The sequence below is a fragment of the Lepidochelys kempii genome, chromosome 1 (genome assembly GCF_965140265.1).
Source record: "Lepidochelys kempii isolate rLepKem1 chromosome 1, rLepKem1.hap2, whole genome shotgun sequence".
In the NCBI taxonomy this organism is placed as follows: domain Eukaryota; kingdom Metazoa; phylum Chordata; order Testudines; family Cheloniidae; genus Lepidochelys; species Lepidochelys kempii.
In genome coordinates this window covers 263223069-263246582 of record NC_133256.1, presented here as the reverse complement: position 1 = coordinate 263246582, position 23514 = coordinate 263223069, and the positions used below count along the sequence as shown (strand labels likewise).

The following is a 23514-nucleotide window of genomic DNA, read 5'->3' as shown; positions in this document are numbered from 1 at the left end:
TTGGGGGAAGTTCAATGGCATGTGTAATACAGGAAGAGAAACTAGATGACCACAATGTTACTTTCTGGTCTTAGAACCTTATTATTTGCAAAATAAAATAAAATAAAATATAAAGCTGAATAAATTTCATTAAAAACAGATGAGTGGCTCTAAAAATAAGTTAAGTACATTTAACCCCTTAGTAAGAGAAGATTTATTAGGGGGTGGTGAATTTAGTGAAGACTGAGAATGAAAATCAGAGATGTATGCAGATTTACGAATTCCAAAAGGGATACTGCACTGCTTTTATCGGTGGGAGAAACAGTCTCTCCACGCGACTCAAATCCAGAATTCTGGACCCCCCCCCCATTTGAAAGCGCGGGCTTTTCAAACTGTCCAATCAGAATTAAGAATTCAAATTTAGCGCTGTCTCAGATCAGCCCAATAGCTTTGAAACCACCAAGAAATCTTAAGAACCATACACTATTAACAAGGTGGAGGAAAAACAAATAAAACACAAAAACAACCAACCACCTCCCAATCAAACCAAACAACTAGAGTGCTCCTTAAATTATATGCACACACACACAAATTAAATTTCCAATCAAGGCTTTAAATAGAATCCATATGTGTTGTTTCTCATGAATTCCGAATTAAGCCACGGAGACTAATTAGGTTGTAATTTCGTTTCAACCCTGGCATTTCATGTCAGCTGGGCTAGTGCTAATCAGGTTACTGTTACCTTTTATTATTTAAAAATACAGCTCCAGTGTCGTCTCGAAATCATAATTTAAATGATAACAATGACAATAATAATACTTCATTAAGTTTCGAAGTATATTCCTTGGCCAACCGACCTCCAGTTTATTCTGTGGGAGGGTGTGCTACCTCTTTCTGTTTGAAATACATTTATAATGAATTCATTGATACAAATCACTGGCTTTCTTTCCTAATTAGAAGAAGACCATCAAAAGAATAGCATTACATTATTTCTCTGATCTTTTTAACAAAGGGACATTTTTAATTTACAAAGAAAATGAAAATGTTCTGTCTCCCGCTGTCCATCCAGCTTCAGTACTCAGGGTTTATAATCTTTTTTTTTAATGCAATTTTATTATTTACTGAAGGAAACACTAATGAATGAAAATATCCTGTTTCAACTTAATTTGCGTGAGAAAGGGGACAATTTGGTGGCAAATATCGTGCAAAAAATACACTTTATTGACTCCGAAGAAACACAAAATAAGAGAGGAGAGAAGAGCCCTTTCTGGTTTGCAGCGGGGCGGGTCTTTAACGCACCAATCAGACAGTGACCCCTCCCTATAAATAACAGGCATCAGGCTAGTTCACTTCAGTTCATGTTCTTTCCGATTTTGTAACGTGTCTGTGACCATGTCTGAAACTGCGCCTGTAGTTGCAGCAGCAGCTGCCCCTGCTCCAGCCTCCAAGGCTCCAACTAAAAAGGCAAAGAAGGCGGCAGCGGGTTCGAAACTCCGGAAGCCCTCGGGCCCCAGCGTGACCGAGCTGATCACTAAGGCAGTGTCAGCCTCTAAGGAACGCAAAGGGCTCTCTTTAGCTGCTCTTAAGAAAGTTCTGGCAGCTGGAGGGTACGATGTAGAAAAAAACAATAGTCGTATAAAGCTGGGGCTAAAGAGTCTGGTGAGCAAAAGCGTTTTGGTACAGACCAAAGGTACCGGTGCCTCGGGTTCCTTCAAACTCAGCAAGAAGTCGGGTGAGACAAAGGAGAAGGCACCTAAGAAAAAGCCAGCGGCAAAACCTAAGAAACCAGCTGCCAAGAAACCTGCCAGCGCCGCTAAGAAGTCTAAGAAAGCTGCGGCCGTAAAAAAGAGCCCGAAAAAAGCCAAGAAACCAGCGGCTGCCGCAGCCAAAAAAGCAGCCAAGAGCCCGAAAAAGGCCAAACCTGCCAAGCCCAAAAAGGCAGCTAAGAGCCCGGCTAAGGCCAAGGCAGTGAAGCCCAAGGCTGCCAAGCCCAAGCCAACCAAACCTAAAGCAGCAAAGGCTAAGAAGGCAGCGCCTAAGAAGAAGTGAAACTGTTTGAAGAGAAAATTAAGAGTCTCGTGCAAACAAACCCAACGGCTCTTTTAAGAGCCACCCACCCTCTTCCCCAAAGGTGCTGAAACACCTAGTGTTCTGTGTATCAAAGGTTGCTTTGGTGGAGGACCCGCTTTAGCAATTAACCTTCCAAAAACTCATACTCCTTTTTCTCTACAGTTTAAGAAACCACTTTAAATTAATCTCTGAAGCAGAAACAATTTAGAAAAATCTGTAAAATTGGTTGTGTTAAGTTTTTTAAATCTAGACTAGCAGGGATTCTAGCCATTATTTATTTAGACTTTCTGCTGTTAAAGCTCGTCCCGCCAGCTAAGAATGAAAGTCTGCTAGTCATTTAGAACGCCCTTCTCTGTCTATTTTGCTTAGCTGTTGGAAAAGTCTTTTTGCGGGTATTGGGGGAAAATTTGAAAAAGTCCGCGCTTTTTAGCAATTGGATAATTTGAAAAATCCGCGTTTTACAAGGATTGGTCAATCACACCCTTTCCCTTCCTCCCCTTTTTCAGTTTGAATTAAGTGAATCTACTCTATTTACACCAGAATATTTAATTTGTACGGGTAACTGTTTCAAAATTACACCAGTTTTTCTAAGTTTAATTCTCGATTTTTAACTGATTTCCGTCTATAACCTAGTACTCAAGAAAAATATGTCTGAGTAACCTTGGCCCTGGTTAACTCAGAATAAGGAAGACGGTGGAACGAACGTGATTTAAGCTTTCACCCTGATCACTCTATAAAGACAAAATTTCACTTAATGAGAAGGAATCAAGGCACATATTTCTTTATTATTCCATATTTTCATTTTAAACTACTCAGAACTTCTGTTTTTTGAAGTATATAATGAATTAGTGTATTAGGAACTCAACTCTTTTTCTGCTATTGTGGGTGGCTCTGAAAAGAGCCTTTGGGTTGATTTAGTATATGGTCACTTTTACTTGCTCTTCGCTTTATGGCTCTCAGTCTTCTTGGGCAGCAGCACGGCCTGGATATTGGGCAAGACACCCCCTTGAGCGATCGTGACTTTCCCCAGCAGCTTGTTGAGCTCCTCGTCGTTTCGGATGGCGAGCTGCAGGTGACGTGGAATGATTCTGGTTTTCTTGTTGTCCCGAGCAGCGTTGCCAGCCAACTCCAGTATTTCAGCAGTCAGATACTCAAGCACCGCAGCCATATAGACCGGGGCGCCAGCCCCCACCCGCTCAGCATAATTACCTTTGCGGAGAAGACGGTGCACACGACCTACTGGGAACTGTAGGCCGGCTCGTGAAGAACGAGATTTGGCCTTCGCCCTTACTTTACCGCCTTGCTTTCCTCGACCCGACATTGACTCTCTAGTTGACAAAACTAAAGCACTTTTTAAAAAACAAAATCTGAAATTAGGAGCGCCCCGCCCTAATCCTGCCTTTTTATCCCTTCTTTGTGGCACAGAAACTGATTCACGATTGGCTGAAAATTTGCATTGTATTTCCAACCAATGGTGGTGAGGATTTTATTTTGACCAATTGGGTGTAGGATTTATCTTGTGTGACGTCTCCTTTACCTAAGGCCCAATAAAAAATGAAAGATTACAAGCGCCTCATTTGCATAAGGCCCCTATAAATAAGGGGGGTGGCCGCCATTATATGTACGTTGTTTTTGTCATTTAGAGAAAGCAACAAATCTCAATATGCCCGAGCCAGCGAAATCTGCTCCAGCTCCTAAAAAGGGGTCTAAGAAGGCTGTCACTAAGACCCAGAAGAAAGGAGATAAGAAGCGTAGAAAGACTAGGAAGGAAAGCTACTCAATCTACGTGTACAAAGTGCTGAAACAAGTTCACCCAGACACTGGTATTTCTTCAAAAGCTATGGGGATCATGAACTCCTTTGTGAATGATATTTTCGAGCGTATCGCAGGGGAGGCATCTCGTCTGGCGCATTACAACAAGCGCTCGACTATCACTTCCCGGGAGATTCAGACCGCTGTAAGACTGCTGCTGCCGGGCGAGTTAGCCAAACACGCGGTGTCTGAGGGTACTAAGGCTGTTACCAAGTACACTAGCTCTAAGTAGATTGTATCAAAGAACATAAAACCCAAAGGCTCTTTTAAGAGCCACCCACATTTTCAATAAAAGAGCTCATAACACTGTTTTCTGTTTTCCCTGACTAGGGTAAGTGATTGTTCTAAAAATGTTACCTTACAGGAAATACGTTTTTTAAAAAATCTAGATTATATCCTGATTTGCTAGGAAATGTATACTAAACATTTAAATTTCTATTCTTACTTGCGACGTCTCAAATCTTTATTTCGATCAAAGGTTCTCCTTCAACTCTTACTTATATGCTTGGAGGCATTCTAATAAAACATGAACGTGGTAGCTTGTATGTTTAGTAATCTAAGCACGTAGTTGAATTTTTACTTAGCCAATCTCTCATACATCTTGGTTTTCAGGAAAGTAAAACACTTCACAGGACAATAACTTAACTATACTATATTAAAACTATTTCTATTTGCTCTTAATCGTTAATAAAAAATCATGTTGCTTATTTTGTGGGTGATGGGAGGAGAAGGGTTGTAGGTTATTTGTCACCCTCTAGGTAACCCCAAAGTGCAATATAAAATAGAATTCCCTACCAAACTTTAGGCATATGTGGTATGAATTTCCTTCTTCGCTGTCGCAGTTTGGGGGGGGGGGGGGGCGTGTTGTAAGGAGGAGGGAGGTATTCAGAATCCCATATCACAAATCTGTCGCTTTCAAGCGGTGAGCGAAGGATTTAAAGAGAAAAATCAGCAGGTATTAAAATAGGGCTTTATTAAATTACTAGGAGAGCGTAATCGAGGCTATGTGGGCCAGAGGGAGCGAGTGCTCTGTGAAATCAGATCATGGAGGGTGCGGGAGGCGGAGGCAGTATAGGCACTACCGGAGGGCAGAAAAGGCGGGAAGGGTCAATTATTTCCCTCCCGGCAGAGCGCGGGCTTTTCAAATATTTAAAATTGTCCAATGGAGTTTGTCTTTTTCGCTAGCCAATCAGGAGGAAAACTTTGGTTATATATTCAGGGTTTTGCTCCAGCGGGTGTTGTTTTCCTTGTCTGAAAGCAGGTTTTCGTTGTTAGTGAGAATGGCTAGGACAAAGCAAACAGCTCGCAAATCTACTGGGGGTAAAGCTCCCCGTAAACAGTTGGCTACTAAAGCTGCCCGTAAAAGTGCTCCTGCGACTGGAGGAGTGAAAAAACCTCATCGCTACCGGCCTGGCACCGTGGCTTTGCGGGAGATTCGCCGCTACCAGAAATCTACTGAGCTGCTCATCCGCAAGCTGCCCTTCCAGCGCCTGGTGCGTGAAATCGCCCAGGACTTCAAGACCGACTTGCGCTTCCAGAGCTCGGCTGTTATGGCCCTGCAGGAGGCTAGTGAGGCATATCTAGTTGGTCTCTTCGAGGATACCAACCTGTGTGCTATTCATGCCAAGAGAGTCACCATTATGCCCAAGGACATCCAGTTGGCCCGCCGTATCCGCGGGGAGAGAGCTTAAATTTCTAATAGGAGTTCATGCAACCAACTAAAAAAAACCCAAAAGGCTCTTTTAAGAGCCACCACATTTACACTGAAAGGAGCTGTATTTCTGCTTTAATATTTCAATGGATTGTACGAACAGTAAGAGTACCAAAAAGATTGCGGTCTAGTAAGGAGTAGACAATTTAGTTGCATGTTTCGTTTACAGAAAGAAATGTCTAGTACTAACAGACCTTTTAAATTAATTAATAAATGTTTAATTTGGTTTAAGTTGCGCTAGAAAGACGGTTAACATTTTTTTGACAGGATGGAAGGAAGAGTCAGTTAAAACTTGCGGGTTACTTTGATGGCCGCTCACATTTTCAGGAGAGGAACTCTGTTGGTAAGTAAAATAATCATAAATAAAATCTAACACCCACCAGTTTTTTTTTTTTAACTTTCCACATTTCAGTTAGCTAACTCAGCCCCACAAAGCCAAGAGTTAGAAGCACAAAATGACTGTACTAATGACTCGCTGCTTGCAGTATCTATCCCTCTTCAGACCCCCGCTTGAAATCATGATTACTTTTCAAAGCCTGAATTTTTCACTTTCCCCGATTCCCATACACACGCTGAGCCGCAATGAATAAAATATTATCTTTCAGAGCAAAAATGACGGGTATGTCTTAGAACCCACCTTAAAAATACCTTTGGGTTACTGGTTTTCTACCTGACCAGTTCTATATCTACAGAATATAATTAACGATGTTAGATGACAGTCTTCTTCAGCTTTTAATTTCTTTCGAATTTAGCACTTACAAAAAGTTACTACCATTTATTTCTAAGACAATATGTGTATACTTTATAAGAAATACATCCCTGGCCCTGTCCTCATGAAAAGTATATGAATTGTAAAATATAACGGGTATTTCATATTCTTTTAAAACCAAACAAAAACATGGCTTATTTTTTATCTGAAGCCACACTGTGTGAATGAGCCAAAAGTAAAATCTAAATGTTTTGCCTAATATTGTAGTTATTGGCAGCTTTTTCATATTAGGTGATTCCCTCTAAATTTCAGTATATTCTGTGGCTTTTACAAAATAGTTGATAGGTTAAAAATAGAGAGTCAGCTCTTCTGGTGGATGTTTGAGTGATTCCGGAAAGAGCATTTGTGTTGCAAATATGTTATTCATAATGTGGATTTGACCATCAAATCCATATGAAATATCCTCCTGCCCTTTCAGAGCACAGCCCAAATCCATGTCCATCAGTCTTTTGCTTGGCGAGTTCAGCTTCAGCATAGGTCCGAGAAAACCATCGCTGATCTCTCGCTAGATCTGTCACGAGATACGCTTCATGCCCCTACGGTGAGCCAGGATGTTATCCCTCAGTCTGCACTCTGCTGTGGTACTTTGCCGGGTCTTTTCCCAAACTCTTTACCTAGACCACCAGATGTGAAAATACAAAATAATCACGGTCGCGCTCCATGAAGCTACCCGTATCCCCCGAAGTCTGACCTGGGGGAAAGATGGTCATTTTTGGCACAATTCCCTCCCTCGCCTCCATTCTGTATACAGCTGGGCTGAGATTTCCCAAGGCATGCAATAAACCCAAAGATAGATTTCAGAGAAAACAATGCCCCATTTAGTAGTTCGAAAATCAATATCAAGTCTACAGTTATAATTTCAATGGAAACTCACATATCCCCTTAGCCTTGGGGGTTGCGTTAAATATATTACTATAACAAGAACGGCTTTCAAGACACATTTTCTGTTACACCCCCCCATACCCTTCCCCATTTCCGGTTGATCTTCTAAGAACACAATTCTACAGGGTGGTCACTTGAAATTCCCAGCATATTTTCGTGCTTCCTCTAGTAGAACAATTAGCTATAGTCTGTAAAATACACTTTTAAAAAGTGATGTCTGTCTTATTCGTGTTGCTATTTGAGATTATGACCCGCCCTAGCTTTAGCAACAGACTTGTTTTAACTGCATATACACTATGCTCAAATCGATTGATAAAGTGCCGTGGGAGATTTCTTGGAGTAAACATATATATATATACACGCACAAAAGGAAGATCAATTTCTACCAGCGTAACAATCTTTGTTGACCTTCACATTGGCTGTTGCTACTTGTTTTTTTTTTTTTTATTATTTTTTTTGAGCGGGGGGGGGGGGGGGTGGTTTAATGCTCCGCTGTTTCAGGAGTGAGCACTCTGCAGCAAAATCGGACCAATCAGATTTCCTGACACACCATCTTCCTTTCACTGCAGTCTGTGTGTTACCGCCGCCCGCCATTTCTAAAGTTTAATCGGAGCGGGCTATTCTGAAAAATACAAAAAATCCAAATCCAAAGTCCAGTCTTTGTCCGGTGTTCCATTATCTTGACAGTTTTTTCTGTCACTTCTGAATATATGAATAACGTGTCCCCCCTTGCTCTCCCCCTGCCCCCCCATCCCCGCTCTTGAGTATCTGCTGGTTTTAGGAGATCTGATTGTTTTCGACAGAGAGAGACAGAGAGAGAGATTCTTGTAAATGACACATTCACAGTGCGAAAATATATCTATAAAAACATTAGCGGACTTTTGGGCACTGTGACACTTCAGGGGTTAACCGAAATGTACAGGATGAATCACTACCACCTAGTTACAGTGAGAGAGAGCCTTGCCTGAGCTCAAGGGAAAAATCCTTCCATCTCGGCTGGCCGAATGAGCCTATGGGAGCATAAGCACTCCGCTCCCTGGGCTCTGTGTGTGAACACGGCTCTTTTCCTCTTCACTCTGCAGCAGGCTAGCAATTAGCACATTCCACCTTGTTACACTCCAGTGCCCAATCCCTTTTCTTCTGGACACCCTCAATGTACAGGGGTCTGCTGTCTCTGTGTACCCCAGCTCACCACTCTCCCTTCAGTTCAAAAAGAAAAGGAGTACTTGTGGCACCTTAGAGAAAAGGAGTACTTGTGGCACCTTAGAGACTAACCAATTGGTTAGTCTCTAAGGTGCCACAAGTACTCCTTTTCTTTTTGCGAATACAGACTAACACGGCTGTTACTCTGAAACCCTTCAGTTCAACACTCTCTTTCGTGCAAGGCACTTGGACCTGTATATAGTAAATCTAAATATATGTTTATTTAACTCAGTTTAAGAAAAAGATCCAAAATAGACATAAGTAAAAGGATTGGAAACACCAGGCTACAGAGAAAAGAAAAAAATAAAATACAATCTAGAACCTATGCTTATTAAGTTCATTTCCAGTGTAAGAAGGCATTTCTCAGGTAATTGCTAATCCTTTCAGTGCTCCTTCAGTCAAGATAGCTGGGATCCAAGTACTTCTGTTCTTTTCACTTTTCAGTAGACACTCCTGATGGCAGAGTGCCACGTGCATAATGGATAACATCTTGCACCTTTTCTTCTTCTCCTATATAGTCCCAGAAATTTTGTTTCTTTTCATAATCAGGTAGTCCATTAACTTCATTTCAGATCAGCCCTGGTGGTGCCCTATTCCGAGTCTTTTCTTGTGGTTCTTTTGTCTTTATAAACGATCAGGCCTGCATCTGGTCCAGTAAACACAGGGCTGGAATGATGTTGATTGTTCTCACTCTTGACTGAGGTATTTGAGCCCCGCCTGCCTCAGGTGACATGCTTCACCTGCAGCAGCTTAGGAACATAGTATTCCACATTTTACATATCTCTTAACATAGTTTCCATACAAATGTCTCACAGTAACTACGCCAATCAGCTAGTTCTTAGCTTTTGGCAGAGATCATAGAATCATAGAATACCAGGGTTGGAAGGGACCCCAGAAGGTCATCTAGTCCAACCCCCTGCTCGAAGCTGGACCAATTCCCAGTTAAATCATCCCAGCCACACACTTTCCCCCACCCCCCTCCTCCCATGATGAAATAAGAAGAAGCAGGTCAGACATAGGTATAATATGCCTGCCTGGTCATGTCTGGGCATGCCTACATCATAGGCAAAGTTGGTGGACATTCCAGCAGCATTTTCTGACCCACCAAAAGACACCAGACAAGGCTAATGATGGAGGAGGAGGCGGACACAGATATGGCAGACTCTCACTGGGTGACGCTGCTCATGACATTCAGTAAAGCTACTGATGCCCCCTATGTAGATCAGCACTTCTGGAGCAGGGGCACAAGCACGGACGGATGGGACCTACGGCAGGTCCAGAACTTTGTATGAAGAGAGCAATTTTTCTGGAGCTTTGCGAGCATCTTGTCCCGACCCTCCAGCGTTAAGGGACATGCCTGAGGGTGGCCATGCTGGCCCAGAAGCACGTTACTATAACCATCTGGAAGCTGGCTACCCAAACTGCTACAGGTCTGATGCCAACCAGCTTGGTGTTGGAAAGTTACCTACAGGCAAAGTGGTGTTGGAGGTTTCTGAGGTAATCAGGTGGGTGGTTTACCACCAAGTGGTGGACATAAAAGATATTCTTGAAGTAGCTGCTGGTTTTGAGAATATGGGGTTTCCAGACTACGCTGAGGCCACTTATGGGAATTGTGTGCCAATAGTTTGCTCTCTTTAATCTCAATATAGATTCAATATCTAAGGATTACTCCTCCTGGTGTATGATGTGCTGGCATTTAAACAATGATGGGCCCCAAACCAAAATGGAGTCACATGTGCTAACTTTTCCTTAACAAACAAAACCGTGAACAAAGTGTGAACAAGTGCAAGCAGTGAGAAAATTTCCAAGAAGGAAACCCTCTATTGTGGTGTATCCCCCTGTCCTTCCTCCGGTTCTTCTTTCCCTTTGTTACATATTTGCTGTGCGATGGTCACTGGGTGTGGGGGATAGAGGCATCACAGGGTGTGGGGAGAAGGGGTTCAGCATGGTGGTCTGCAGGAGATACATTTGGCCTGTCCACCCCCTGATAGGGCTCAATTGCCTGGTCCACCAAGCCATGGAATTGTCCAAACTGGTCCTTGTCTGTTGCATATTGTACCACGGAGGGGACTCAGGCTGTGGGGCCAGCATTGCAGGAGCCTAGAGACTGCAGTCTTGCAGCCATTAATGAAAGCAGCTCCTCAAACAGTTCTTTCTGCTGTGATCTATCTTCCTCCCTTAATTGCTGTTCTTCTTCCAGGAACTGCAAAGCAAGTGTCTGCTCCCACACTGAAATCCTGTCCTCTAGCTTTGCGTCTAGCCTGAGCCTTTCTGCTTGCTTCTCATCTTGCCTTTCCACTTGCTATAAGTCTCTCTCTCCTTGATATTGAACCTGCTTGTTGGCTCTGTCCAGAATATCAACCATAAGTTCATCTCAAAAACACTTCCCTTTGGAAGGCACCATGATGGTGTTGTGATGACCGATGCTTCTACTGTAATGTGGTCAAGATGTCCAGTCTTTCGAGGTCAGTGGAACTGGAAGTGGACAAGACACTGAAGGTTAATACCTCAAGTGTCTCAGTGCCTCAGCACAGAACAATTCCTTTTGGTATTTCAAGGCATAAAAAAATGCTACTTTGTGAAACTTCATTATATTGTTAGAGGAACACTTCAGAACACAGAATCTCCCTGGACAAAGCCAGGTTAATTGCAGTGAAAGAGGCAGACAGAAGTCAAAAGTCAAAAATCAAAGCCACTTTCTCCTAAAAATTGCAAGCCAGTTTGGGCTTTGTTGGAGGGTGGTTGTCAAGTTTGCCTAAGCCTCCTCTATCAATTCCAGCATGCCACATTTTGGAGGACATAACATTTCTTGAGGTTCCCAAGGAGCAAAAAGAGGTTTTATTCGAAGCTGCAGGTGGGAAGCCAGCTATGTACGCCACTGTAGTACTCAGGCTTGTGGTGAGTGAACTGCACATATATGAGTGGAGTGGCTGGTCAGAAACTCTTACCCTGACCACAGCCCGGCCATGATAAGAGCCATGTGGGCAGATGTGGGGAGCCACAGCGTGGACCCTCCACTTGGCCTAGGCGGAGGACCCGGAGGGCGGGGATACTGGCCGGGGGCTACTCTCAGGCCCCTCACCCAGGGCAATTGGAGGGTCCACTGTGGCTCTCCACAGCTGCCCATGCGCTTCTTATCATGGCCGGGCTGTGGCTCCAAGGCCCTGCCCCTTGGCTGGAGCTGGGTTGGGGTAAGAGCCACCACGCAGGCAGCTGTGGGGAGCCGGCGTGGAGTTATGGACCCACATCTTCACCTGCCTTGGGCCGGGCGGAGGGCCCAGGGGGCGGGGACATGGGCAGGGGGCTGCTTTTGGCCACCCCTGCCCACCCCAGGTGGGAGGGGGGTTGTGTTGCATGTGGCTCCCACAACTGCCCAGGCTCCCCTTCTGGGATCCACTAGCTGCTGACCTGGCCAGGGGTGGGACCTCAGGGGGAAGAGGAGGGGAAGGGGGCAGGGCGATCCTGGCGAAAGGTGGATGGGCCAGGTCTGTCTACTTTCAAAAAGTGAGAAGGCCTTGGCCCCCTGGCCCCTCTTGTTCCAGCGCCACTGGGCGGAGGCGCTGGTGGGTGGGAGGAGCTGATCGATGGGGTCCACCGAACAGCTGATCAATAGTTGGCTGGTGGGTGCTGAGCACCCACTATTTTTTTTTTCTGTTGGTACTCCAGCCCTGGAGCACCCATGGAGTTGGCACCTATGGAGCCTGAAGAGTGCTGCACTATTGTCCTGAACATTGCAAATACAGGAAGCACAATCCTTTGGTATTTGCAGGGCTAGAGCAAGAACTGCAATAACGGGGGACATGATGATTTATTTGAGGACAGATTGCTATGAGACATAATGAAAACCATTTCAAGGTTGTTGGTGGCATTCATATAGCAGCTGTGGATTGCTGAATACTGCTTCTGGGCCTGAGAAATGAGCACTGATGGTGAAGATCATGTCATAATGCAGGTTTAGCACGCCAAGCAGTGGCTGTGGGACTTGCAGATATGAAAGGCCATATTCCTGGATCTGTTTGCCGAGCTCATCACAGCCCTCCAGTGCAGGGAAACCAGAACGAGAGCTGCACTTTCAGTGGAGATGTGAATGGTCATGGATGGAGGATGAAGCTTCCCTGGGGGAGGCTAGCTCCCTCTCCCACCTTTTCTGCCCACAGCCCTGACCGCACGCTACCCCCACTCCACCCCAGGCCCCTCCCCGCTCTGCCCCAGGTCAGCACCCTGAACCCCCACCTGTGGCCGCTGCCCCATCCCTGAGCCCCCTTCTGCACCCAAACTCCCTCCAAAAGCCTGCACCCCAAACCCCCTCCTGTGCCCCAACCCCTTGCCCCAGCCCAGATCCCCCTCCCACATGCAGAACCCCTCATTTCTGGCACCACCCCAGATCCCTCACCTCACCCAGGCCAGAGGCCGTACTCCGTCCCACACCCCAACCTCCTGCCTCATCCCAGAGCCCCCCTCCCATACTCCGAACACCTCTGCCCCACCCCCCCAGCCTGGAGCCCCCTCTTGCACCCCAAACCCCTCATCCCTGGCCCCAACCCAGAGCACCCCCCAGCCAATGTCCTCACCCCCTCCCACACCCCAACCCCCTGCTCCAGCCTGGTGAAAATAAGCGAGTGACTGAGGGTGGGGGAGAGCAAGTGACAGAGGGGGGGATGGAGTGAGTGGAGGCGGAGCCTTGGAGAAAGGGCAAGGCAGCGGGCAGGGCTCATAAAGGGGTAGGGTAGGGGCGGGCGAGGGTGTTCGGTTTTGTGGTGGGGTGATGTACGGCGCATACATCCCTATTCTGGCAGCAGCCCATCTCACCAGAGAGTACATCAATAGAAAGGGCTACTTTTTATGGTTATGCAAATGTTGGTGGATCACTGGGGACATTTCATTGACATCAGTGTGGGTTGATCAGTGAAGGTGTATGATGCTCACATCTTCAGGAAAGCAGGACAGTTCAGAAAGCTAAAAGCTGAAACATTCTTTCCTGACAGGCACCTTTCACTGGTAACATTGCCCTGCCCATAGTGATCCTGAAGGCCTCAGCATACCCCTTGCTCCCCTGCCTCATGAAGCCATAAACCAGCCATCTCACCAGCACCAAGGAAAGATTCAACTACTAGCTCAGTAGATGCAGAATGGCGGGCGAACGTGCTTTTGCAAGTCTGAAAGACTCTGGCAGTGTTTACACAGAAGATTGGAATGCAGTGAGAAAAATATCACAGTGCTTATAACTGCCTGTTGTGTCCTTCATGATATCTATGAGGCAGAGGGGGAAGGGTTGCCTCCAGGGCGGAGGTGGAGCGGCTGTCTGCTGACTTGGAACAGCCAGACACAAGGGCCATTACAAGAGCTCAACACTGAGCTATGAGGCTGAGGGAGACCTTGAAAGAGCACTTTAATGGTCAGCCACATTAATGTGCTATGGCAGAGTGTGCTTAAGCTGGCCCTGAGGTTTTGGGGACTGTTAGGAATTGTGTAGTGCTGCGTGTACATTTATGAATATTACACAGTCTTTTAATGAACCTATAGATTATATGATGTTTGCTGTACATTTATAATTATTATACTGCATGTTGCACTGAACCTATGAGTTCTGTGGTCCTGTAAGATTACAAGTAATGGGAGCATGGAGTGGTGCTAAGCATTCTGCAGCATATGTTGTGACGTAATGAAGTTGAATTTATGTAAAAAAAAAAAATAGAAATGTATTGCATACCAAAAACAATGCAAAGAAAAAGTGCAATTAAAAATAAAGCAGTACAATACCAACTTCTACAATAAATTAATGGAATAGAACTTTAAAATTAGAAAGGTGGAAACATTCCTGTCTATTTCAGTCCATTTTGGCTACACATATATCAGCTGTGGGTCTCCCAAGTCAGCGTATATGAAGCTGTGGTTGTTCTGGTCTGTCCCTTAGCATAGGGCAGTAGGGGTAGGGATGCAGCCTATGATGCGAAGTGGAATGTTGAGGGGTATCGGGACCTGCTAAGCTGGTGTACTCCAGTGACTGCAGAGGGTGGTGAGGCTGTGGTTGGTGGACCTCTAGGTCAACAAGAATCTGCAGCATTTGTGTTCACTGTCTGAGAAGTTCCATTATGTCCTGGTGCATCTCCCTCTCCTCTTCCTGCTGGGACATGTGGACCTTTCTCCTGTCCACTCTTTCCTTCTGCATTCTGTCTGCCATATTCACCCTCTGATGCACTTCTTTCTCCTTCTCATCAGGGTCAGGCATTCCACAGGAGGGGGTGCCCATCAAGGACACAAAGGCAGCAGCAACAGATAAAACAGACACGTATCGTCATAATGAAAACAGAAAGTTAAGTTTCAGACTTATTCCCATAAAAGTTTTAAATAAGGAATGCTTATTGACACTTCAACTTTGGTGTGCCTCTGCACACCATCCTTCTCCAGCCCCAGCCATCGTCAGAATAGCCCATTAGGGAGAGGGAGCAAAGGGGAAAAAGATGAGGACAGAATTTTTCTGTTGCATGAAACAATAAAATATCAACCCATATTTCCATGGGTATTGTTACCTGAAATTGGGCCAGCTAGTAAGCTTAGGGAGAACTAATGACCCACGAGAGTTTGGCAGAAAGCATCACGTTTATTATACTGATAACTAAGTTCAAAAGAAGTGTGTGTCGGGGGTGTCACAGTCAGACCCGAATACTAATGCTCCCAGGACAGGCACAGCACTGGAGATGTCAGGATTCTTCAAGGTAAGTGTATGAAGGTAAGTCTTCCCGAGGCACAATGGAATGCAACGCAGCAAACCACTGGCCAGGTGGTCCGGGCAAAGGGCCTTCATGGGAGGTACAAGCTTGTGAGTGCACTCCTAAGCATATGGCCCCTTCCCCTTTTAAGGACCTACTGCTCATGGCCTGCAACTAGAGATGACTTGGCCGTGTCCGATTGGTCACACTGCACCTCAGGCAGTGTCCATGCAGTGACCATGCACTGGGGGTGTGAGTGCTGCCTAATTAGAGTCCCAGATGCCTTGTCTACCTGGGAGCTCTTCTGATCTTCCAGCCTTTCAACCAGCCGGTTCATCCCACAAGCATTCCAGGAGGGAAAGGGAGGGGGAAAGCCACTTCACAGGTATTCAAAGAGGGAGAGGAGACAAAAGGTGGGGGAGGGGCAGGGAGTGTAACAGACCTTTTGAGCATACAGGTTATACAGAGCAGAGTCATACAGAGCATCCAGATCACTGCTGATCCTTCAACAGGTATGAGTACAGGGCAATGGCACCACGTATGGGCACTATTGCATCCGATGAAGTGAGCTGTAGCTCACAAAAGCTCATGCTCAAATAAATTGGTTAGTCTCTAAGGTGCCACAAGTCCTCCTTTTCTTTTTGAGGATACAGTCTAACACGGCTGCTACTCTGAAACCTGTTTTCCACAGTTGGTGATGATTTAGCTGATATCTCACTCCTGAGGGTAACAAAGGCACAGAGACCACAGCTGCTGCTCGAGTTCTGGACAGCCCAGGCCTCTATGCCACAAGCCAGTTTACTTCAATGGTGCATGCCAAGTTATTGCAGAGTGGTGTGGGAAAGTGCCTGATCATGGAGGACGAAATAAGGCAGCCATCTCTAGAAAAGCTTCAGAAGAGGATTGCAAAGTACGTCCATGGAAGTTCCATTGAGGTCTTGCAGGAGGATACAAGGGATAAGTACATAAACTGCCATGCATGCCCCCGCTCCCAACCTAACCCTACAGGGGAATGAAAAGCAGATAACAACACTACCTCTGTTTGTTGTACCTCTGTGTCTTCTCATACAAGTAAAACCATGAAAAGGGTTTTACAGGGATCCCCTAAGTCAGATATATGCCTAGTAATTCACTGAAGGATGAGATGTGAGTTCTCTAGAGCCAGTAGCCTGCTAGTCATCATAATCACTTTTCTTTTTGCAAAATGTATGTACGCATACTACTTAAAGAGTTATGTTTCTGTGCTGAAAATTATGTTCTTAAGGCAGGTAACCAATATGTGACATGTCTTAAACAAGTTCCTTTCAAGCAGGAGGTAACAGATACTTTTATGACAGATTTCAGAGCAGCAGCCGTGTTATTCTGTATTCGCAAAAAGAAAAGGAGTACTAATGGCACCTTAGAGACTAACCAATTACTCCACAAGTCCTCCTTTTCTTTTTGTGAATACAGACTAACATGGCTGCTACTCTGAAACCTGTCATTATGCAAGGCACTGAATTTAGCCATGTAGAGTGGAAATCTAAATTTGTTAGTCTCTTAGATGCTTTTATCTATGTCTGGTCATGTCTGTATTGGCATTACATGTCTCACAATGGATGCTGGTTTGCATACTGAGACACATGCTAATCAAGAGATTGCAAAATCTTTAAGAGAAGACATTTACAGAAAGAAATAAACAACAGAAGGGGATCCTGTTTATGAGTAAAGACAATGGATTGTTAGGGTATATGTAGGCGTGTAGAGGTACACCTTCGATCCTTCCCCCAGGATGAAAGCTAACTGTGTCTTTCTTATGAAAAGACGGTCACAGCCAAGCCTGGCTGTAAAATGCTAGAAGGACTTAGTCTATAAGACATGAAAACATCAAGTTAAGTAAATCTTGGTTCTAGAATGTGTCTTATTATTTTACTTTATATGTAACCATTTGTTTCCACTTGAATCTCTGTACATTGTTAAATAAACTTTTAGTTGTTTTTGCTATAAGCATATCTAAATGCGGTGATCTGAAGGGAACTGGGCAAGCTGGGATTTACGGTCTCTTTGGAAGCAGCAAATCTATGACTACTGTGAGTGTCCAGTGGAACAAGGACTAGACACTCCAGGAAGGTACTCAGAGGGCTTGCGGGTTGGAGAGTGACTATTGCCACCCTGTAGTGAGAAAGCAGGGCCTGCATAGACCTAGGGGGGAGTGCTTGTGTTACCCGTTGCTGGTGGAGTTCGGGAGATGATCTATGGCAGGCACAGATAAGGCTTTCTCATGTGAAGGGCAGGGGGTAGTGAGATGCTTCACAACTCTGGGTACCTGTGGGGAGCATCGTCACACCACAACCTGAAATAATGTAAAACACATTTCTACCAGTGGTTTGTTTTGCTATCTTTCCCTGCAGAGCACCCCCACTCCCCAAAAGCCCTTGCCAGATTAATTGTGCTATATAACGTACAAGAGTCACTTGCCATTGCCTTGCTCAGAAACAGGAAACCTGGCACACAGCAGCCAGCAAACAGAAAAGAGTAAGGATGAAATGGAATGGAAGGGCAGATAGTAGTTCCAGTTTCTGCTTCACTGTAACTTAGAGTGAAGGGGTAGACACTTGTTTCTTGGAACAAAAACCATAAATAAATAAATAAATAAAATTAAAATTAAAATTAAAATAATGTATCATTGTCTTTCTTTCCAGGTCTGTCAAACCAGGGAAGGACAGACTTTCTCTGAGGAGGCCCCTCATGGTGAGACAAAGTCTGCTGAATCTTTGCAACAGCAGAAAAAGATCCAGAATGACCTGCTGCAGGATGCGCAAAAGGAATTTATCAGCTGGTTAAAGCAGTGTCCAAGTCCTAAGTTCCAGAACATGGGGCAGTGGGCGGCCCTGAAAAAGAAGTGCTGGAAAGCAGGGCAGTGGGAAGCCCTGGGAGGGAGCAAAAGAGAGCAGGCATTGATTCCCTGGAGAGTCCCTCCCATCCTCACCTCCCACTACCTGTTCCTGGTTCCTGCTCCCATGAAGGGATCCGTTGTTTGGGTGTCTACACTATCTGGTTCCTGACATCACCAAGATCCAGCTCCAGCTCTGTCCTATGTTCCTGGTGACTCCAGTCCCCATGCTCCTCTGCCCAGTCCTAGTGGCAGTATCCCTGGCTCCCTCTGTGCTCTCCTGCTACGGAGGGCTCCCTGCCTGGGCCTGGCATTAGAAACTGCTGGCTCAGAGGCTGCTCTGCAGACAGGGACAGAAAGGACATACGTGGCCCAGGACCAGAAATACTGGAATACTCTGAGTCTGCAAAAAAGTGCTAGAACAGCATTCCAGAGCATTCCAGCAAAACTTGAGAACTGGGTTGAACAAGCTTTTTGAACTGGACCTGAAAAAACAGGATGCAAAAGGGAAGATGCTGGACTGGAAAGAAAAAAATGGTGGCAGATTCTCTACAGCATTATTGGGAGATGAGGTGAAAAGACTGGGAAATGAAAGAAAGAGTCAGAAGTGCATGTCTGGGAGACTCTTTGGTACGCTTGTCTCCAATCCTGGATTCCTCTGAACCCAGGGCCAGTCACAGCAAGTCACTGCCATGTACTGCAACTTGTTGAGAACATGGGGCGGGTGGAGGGGGTTGAGCCACTTCATGTATAATGGAGGTGCACGTGGTCAGTTGTGCCGTACCTTCACAGGGGAAAGAGAACAGGCATGTGACAACATGTAATTCCATGAAGTTTGACATTACACTTTAATTTTCTGGTTTTTGCACTTTGTTTCCATTTATGTTTCTGAGGTTTGTTGAGTGTTGGTTGTTTTGTTTAGGGTTAGCATAGTTTTGGAATTGCACCTGTCAGGTGGAGGGTTCCCAGGGTTGGGGAAAGGGGCCCCAGCCATACTCTTGTGCAGAAATACCAACCCTTCCTCCTAAGTGGGTCAGAGTTAACAAGCACCCCACTTTTACCTAACCCAGGGAAAGCCAGGATAAGACGCAGATCAGGATACCTAGGAGTGCTTATACACTCTCCCTTGCCCCTGGCACAGCATACAGCAAAACAGTCCCCGCCCCCCCATGCCTGGCTAGACACACATACACGCTCTGTGCCAAACTAGTGCAATCCCCTTCCCTCTTTGGGTCAGTCCAAGCTGTCTGTGTGCTTTTGACTGGTAATGGTGTGTGGTATGAGTTCAGGATCTGTTACGTGGTCTTAGCTCCTGTCAACTCCAGCTGTGGGTTTATCAGGAGTCCCCTTTTGTCAGCAGCTGGCTCGCCTCCAAGCAGCTCTTGCTTTGCCCTAGTTTAGGGCTCCAGCCTCCTGCCCTGCTAAATTGTCTCCTTTTTCAATTTTCCTGGCCATGCCCTGTCCCGCCCCTTCCCACTCTCCTTACCCCATCACTTATTGTCTCAATTCCTCCCTGCCTCAGAGTTAATTCTGTGTATTTGAGTGGGACTTCTCCCCAGCCAATTAGGTTTGTGCAGAGTAGTAGAAATTCATGGGCTGGGAGGGGAAAGACAGGAAGGGGGAGGATCTCTGGCTAGTTCCTCAACTTGTTCTGCTTTCTTGCATTTGCACTTTAGTTTTTGGCAGATGGACCATCTGTGTTAAAAACTTTCAATAAACAAGTTTGGACAACAGTCTTTTGCTTTGTATGCTCCAAAGAATAACACTGAAAACATTCACATCTAAATGAACATTTTTAACTGAAGTCTTAGATTTAAAATGAATACAAATGGCATAGGACCAGCTCAATACAGTAATTATGATTCCCCGTTCTACCACCCCCTGTTAATTAATATGAAATAAATGAATAAAAAAATAATAATTTACTGAAAGTCTGACATTATTTCAGGGACATTGCCCACCTTCACAGCACAGCAATAATTGCCTAGTAAACATCCACCATTACAGAACCGACAGTTGACTTGCCAACATCACACTAATTGCCCACAGATCTGTCACCAGTCAGGGTAACCAGGTTCTAAAGGGAAATAGCAAATTGCTTCTGGACCACTATTGGCTTTCTCATCCTCAAGTCCAGGGACTGGAGTTAGCTTCTCACACAGCTCCAGGAACACGACCTACTCACATGAAAGTTCTGGGCTCAGTGCTGATTATTCCAGGTCTGCATGACAATATAGTACCACCATTCTGTGACTGTGGGCTTACTCTCAAACCACCACTTGGCATTGGGGGATTCATCCACTATTAGATACCACATTTGCTGTCTTCACTCCTCCAATTCATGCAAGCAGCTTGTGTGATCTCCTTAAGAAATCTTTCTAGTGATGCCAAGTCCCTGCCAACACATATGTCTCAGGCCCTGGCTTTTCATTCTCTTGCCAGGTGATAGTTGCATTAATGTAAACATTCAATACAGGGCATTGCTTTGAGTTGAATCCATGTCTTGACACATGTTGCAATGAAGGCCTCGGACAGATATCTGGAACGTGTGCAGCTGGAACTGGTTTACCTTCATGAGTTGCTGGTTTCATAGTATTTCTGCCCAAGATCCCCAGATGTGACAGATAGGGTCTCCTACAATACACTGTGAAACCATCCATAGAGTGTCACAGTTTAATACATTACTTTAGGTCTTTAGTTCCTGGTTTTCAGAACGTAAGTATGTACATTCACTTAAAGTCTGTAAGGGCACCAGGAAATGCTGGGCAATTTTAACCATGCTAACAAAGTTTTGTGGTCTAAATTAAGGATATTACAATAGCTGCATTGGGCAAAAGCAGGGTGGATAAAAATTGATGATTTTTTTAAAAATACAATATTTGTTTTAATTTAAATCAGATTTTTTTATTTTGCTATTTAAATTATAGTAAGGTTTTTTGTTTGTTTGTTTGTTTGTTTATTTTTAAAAGTAAACCTGATTAAAATGAGTAAATACAAGGAGGAAGGGAATGACATCAATAAGTTTGAAAGGCAGCCTAAGTAACTTAGGAGACTATCTCATTCAGGAGCAGTAGAAGCACCCTGAAAGTGGGGGAGGCCACAGATACCTGAATGATGGCCCTGCCCCTTCCCTTGCTGTAGCTCCCCCCAGGTCCTGCCCCCGCAACACCCCTTCTCTCTGAGCCTCTGCCCTTGCATTGCCCCTTCCACTCCAAGGCCCCACCCTCACACCACCCCTCTCCCTGAGACCCAGCTCCGGCACCACCCCTTCCCCCCAAGATCCCGCCCCCGCTTGCTCCTCTCTGGACCTTCTCCCCATCACTCACCCCTACAGCTGATAAAAAGTTGGAGGGCACTGTCCCTTCCCTCTGCTCCTCTTCCCCACCCCGTGCCCCCCACATTCTGTCACCCCTGGTCTCATTTTCAAGAGACTTAGGCAAGTAAGAATTTAAGCTCCTGACACTTTCCCAGGCTGATCTGAGATAATCAGCTACATTCACTGACTGCAGTTAATCCTCCTTGTAATAAATCATTTAGTTGTAAATGTGAAACATGTTTTGTTAAGAAATATTTATGTATCCAAAACATTTTAAGTTATTTTATTTAATAAAAATAAATTTTATCTGCTGTTTTGGGTGTTTAATTCAATTCCAGTTACCATCTTATTGCAGCTTAACACAAAACATGAGCAGAAAAGTAATTATCTAGTAAATAAGCAATATATCATTCACAGTTTTCTAGCACACTAAAAGTGCACAATTAATAAGAATCTGAAAATATTAAGCTGTATAATTGCTTAAATAAATGCATATAGTTATATAGTGTACCCTCCTATGTAGCAAAAAGATGTACCAAGTCTAGTGTACGGGCTCTATTTAGTTGTCAATCAGCATGTTGTAATGGTTATATCAGCCAATAATAACTGAAGTATAAATGGAAAAGTTGATTAAAATTGATTACTTAAATCAAAGCTTTGCCTTCGATGATTTAAATCACCTTGTTTTAAATCAATCCATTATGGGCAAAAGACTGTAAACGATAGATAAGATTATTTTTAGGCTGAATATTCTTATGATTCATTAGGCCAATGAGGACTGAAATGGGCTTTCTTATCCTTAACCACTGTGGTGGTGTACTGGACCAGGCCTCAGGACAGCTGAGTTTTATTTCTGGCTCGACTGGTGGCTTTCTGGGCGAGCCTGGGCAATTCATTTTGGGCTTGATCGAGAAAGGGACTTTGATGTCTGACTGGAACTTTAGACTCCCAAATCCAATATTTAGGTCCCACTGAGTTCTTCAAGATTCCTCTTCAGCAGCTGTCTAACCCAGGAGGTGCCAAAATTTCTACTGGTAAAGTCTCCATGCTGGTTAATTTTTTTCTCAGTGGGCATGCACAAAGCCACCTAAATCCTGATGTCACTGAACTGCTCATACCTAAGTCCCAGCAGGATTCACAGATTAGGCATTCTGCCACCTGTTTTGCTTGTGTGGCCCAATCCAGTAGACATGCTCTGAATTGAACCAATCTGCACAAAGGACAGCTAGGATGTGATGCTGCTCTCCACTGATAGGCAAGTGGTTATAACATTCACCTGGGATATGGGAGACTGAGGTTCTAATTCCTGATCCAAATCTGGCAGAGTGGGAATTCCAGTCTGCATTTCCCACATCCCAAGTGAATGCTCCAACCAGTGGCCTGCTGGTGGTGAAGAGTACCATCATCTCCACCTCAATTTTTCATAAGAAAAGGCTGGTGTGGTTTAGGTGCCTAACTCCAGGAAAGGGTTCATGTCTGTGAATTTCAAGTGGAGAGGAACCTCCCTACAGACTGGAGTTGTAGACTAACTCTCTGAAAGAAGCAGGGTTTAGGACATACCCTTCTCCTATGCATTTCCTACTGGCTAGTTTAGGCAGTTCCCAACTCAGCAGCTGGCTTCTGTGAATCTCATTAGGCATCAGGATACCTAAAAGTTAGGTTTTGCAATGCTGGTAATTGTAATAGTAACCATTGTCAAGTGTCTCACAGATTCATCGACTTTAAAGCCAAAAGTGACCATTGTGACTGTCTAGTCTGACCTCCTGTATGTTATATGCCACATGACTCCCCTGTAATAATTTATGTTTCAATAGTCAGGGCTGGCCTTACCATGAGGCGAACTGAGGCGGCTGCCTCAGGTGCCAGATTGTGGAGGGGCGCCACTAGGACCCAGAGTTTCAAAGTTTTGGCCCAAGCGAGGGGAAAAGGGCTCCCCGCTTCAGGTGCCAAAATGTTGTGGGCCGGCCCTGGCTATGCTTGAACTACAGCATACAGTTTAGGAAAATATATCAATCAGTCAATCTTGATTTAAAATTTTCCAGTGATGGAGAAGCCACTGAAACCCTGGTCAAGTTGTTCCAATGACTAATTGCCTTTACTGTTACAGATGTGCACCTTATTTCTAGTTTGAATTAGTCTAGTTTCATCAACTTCCTGATTGAAGCACTCTCTATTATCACATTTCTGATC

The 23514-nt window shown here is 44.8% G+C and overlaps 4 protein-coding genes across 4 annotated transcripts; 3 read left to right on the top strand and 1 right to left on the bottom strand.

Moving 5' to 3' along the window:
• Positions 1-1335: 1335 nt before the first annotated feature.
• LOC140904957 (histone H1-like) lies at positions 1336-2070 on the top strand. The gene has a single exon (XM_073327344.1). It carries the CDS (start codon positions 1372-1374, stop codon positions 2026-2028), a length of 657 nt encoding a protein of 218 aa, XP_073183445.1. The 5' UTR covers positions 1336-1371; the 3' UTR covers positions 2029-2070.
• An 831-nt stretch (positions 2071-2901) lies between these two features.
• Positions 2902-3444, bottom strand: LOC140904959 (histone H2A.J). The gene has a single exon (XM_073327346.1). It carries the CDS (start codon positions 3368-3370, stop codon positions 2981-2983), a length of 390 nt encoding a protein of 129 aa, XP_073183447.1. The 5' UTR covers positions 3371-3444; the 3' UTR covers positions 2902-2980.
• Positions 3445-3649: 205 nt separating this feature from the next.
• LOC140904960 (histone H2B 8) lies at positions 3650-4162 on the top strand. The gene has a single exon (XM_073327348.1). It carries the CDS (start codon positions 3713-3715, stop codon positions 4091-4093), a length of 381 nt encoding a protein of 126 aa, XP_073183449.1. The 5' UTR covers positions 3650-3712; the 3' UTR covers positions 4094-4162.
• Positions 4163-5098: 936 nt separating this feature from the next.
• LOC140904958 (histone H3) lies at positions 5099-6171 on the top strand. The gene has a single exon (XM_073327345.1). It carries the CDS (start codon positions 5142-5144, stop codon positions 5550-5552), a length of 411 nt encoding a protein of 136 aa, XP_073183446.1. The 5' UTR covers positions 5099-5141; the 3' UTR covers positions 5553-6171.
• Positions 6172-23514: the final 17343 nt, after the last annotated feature.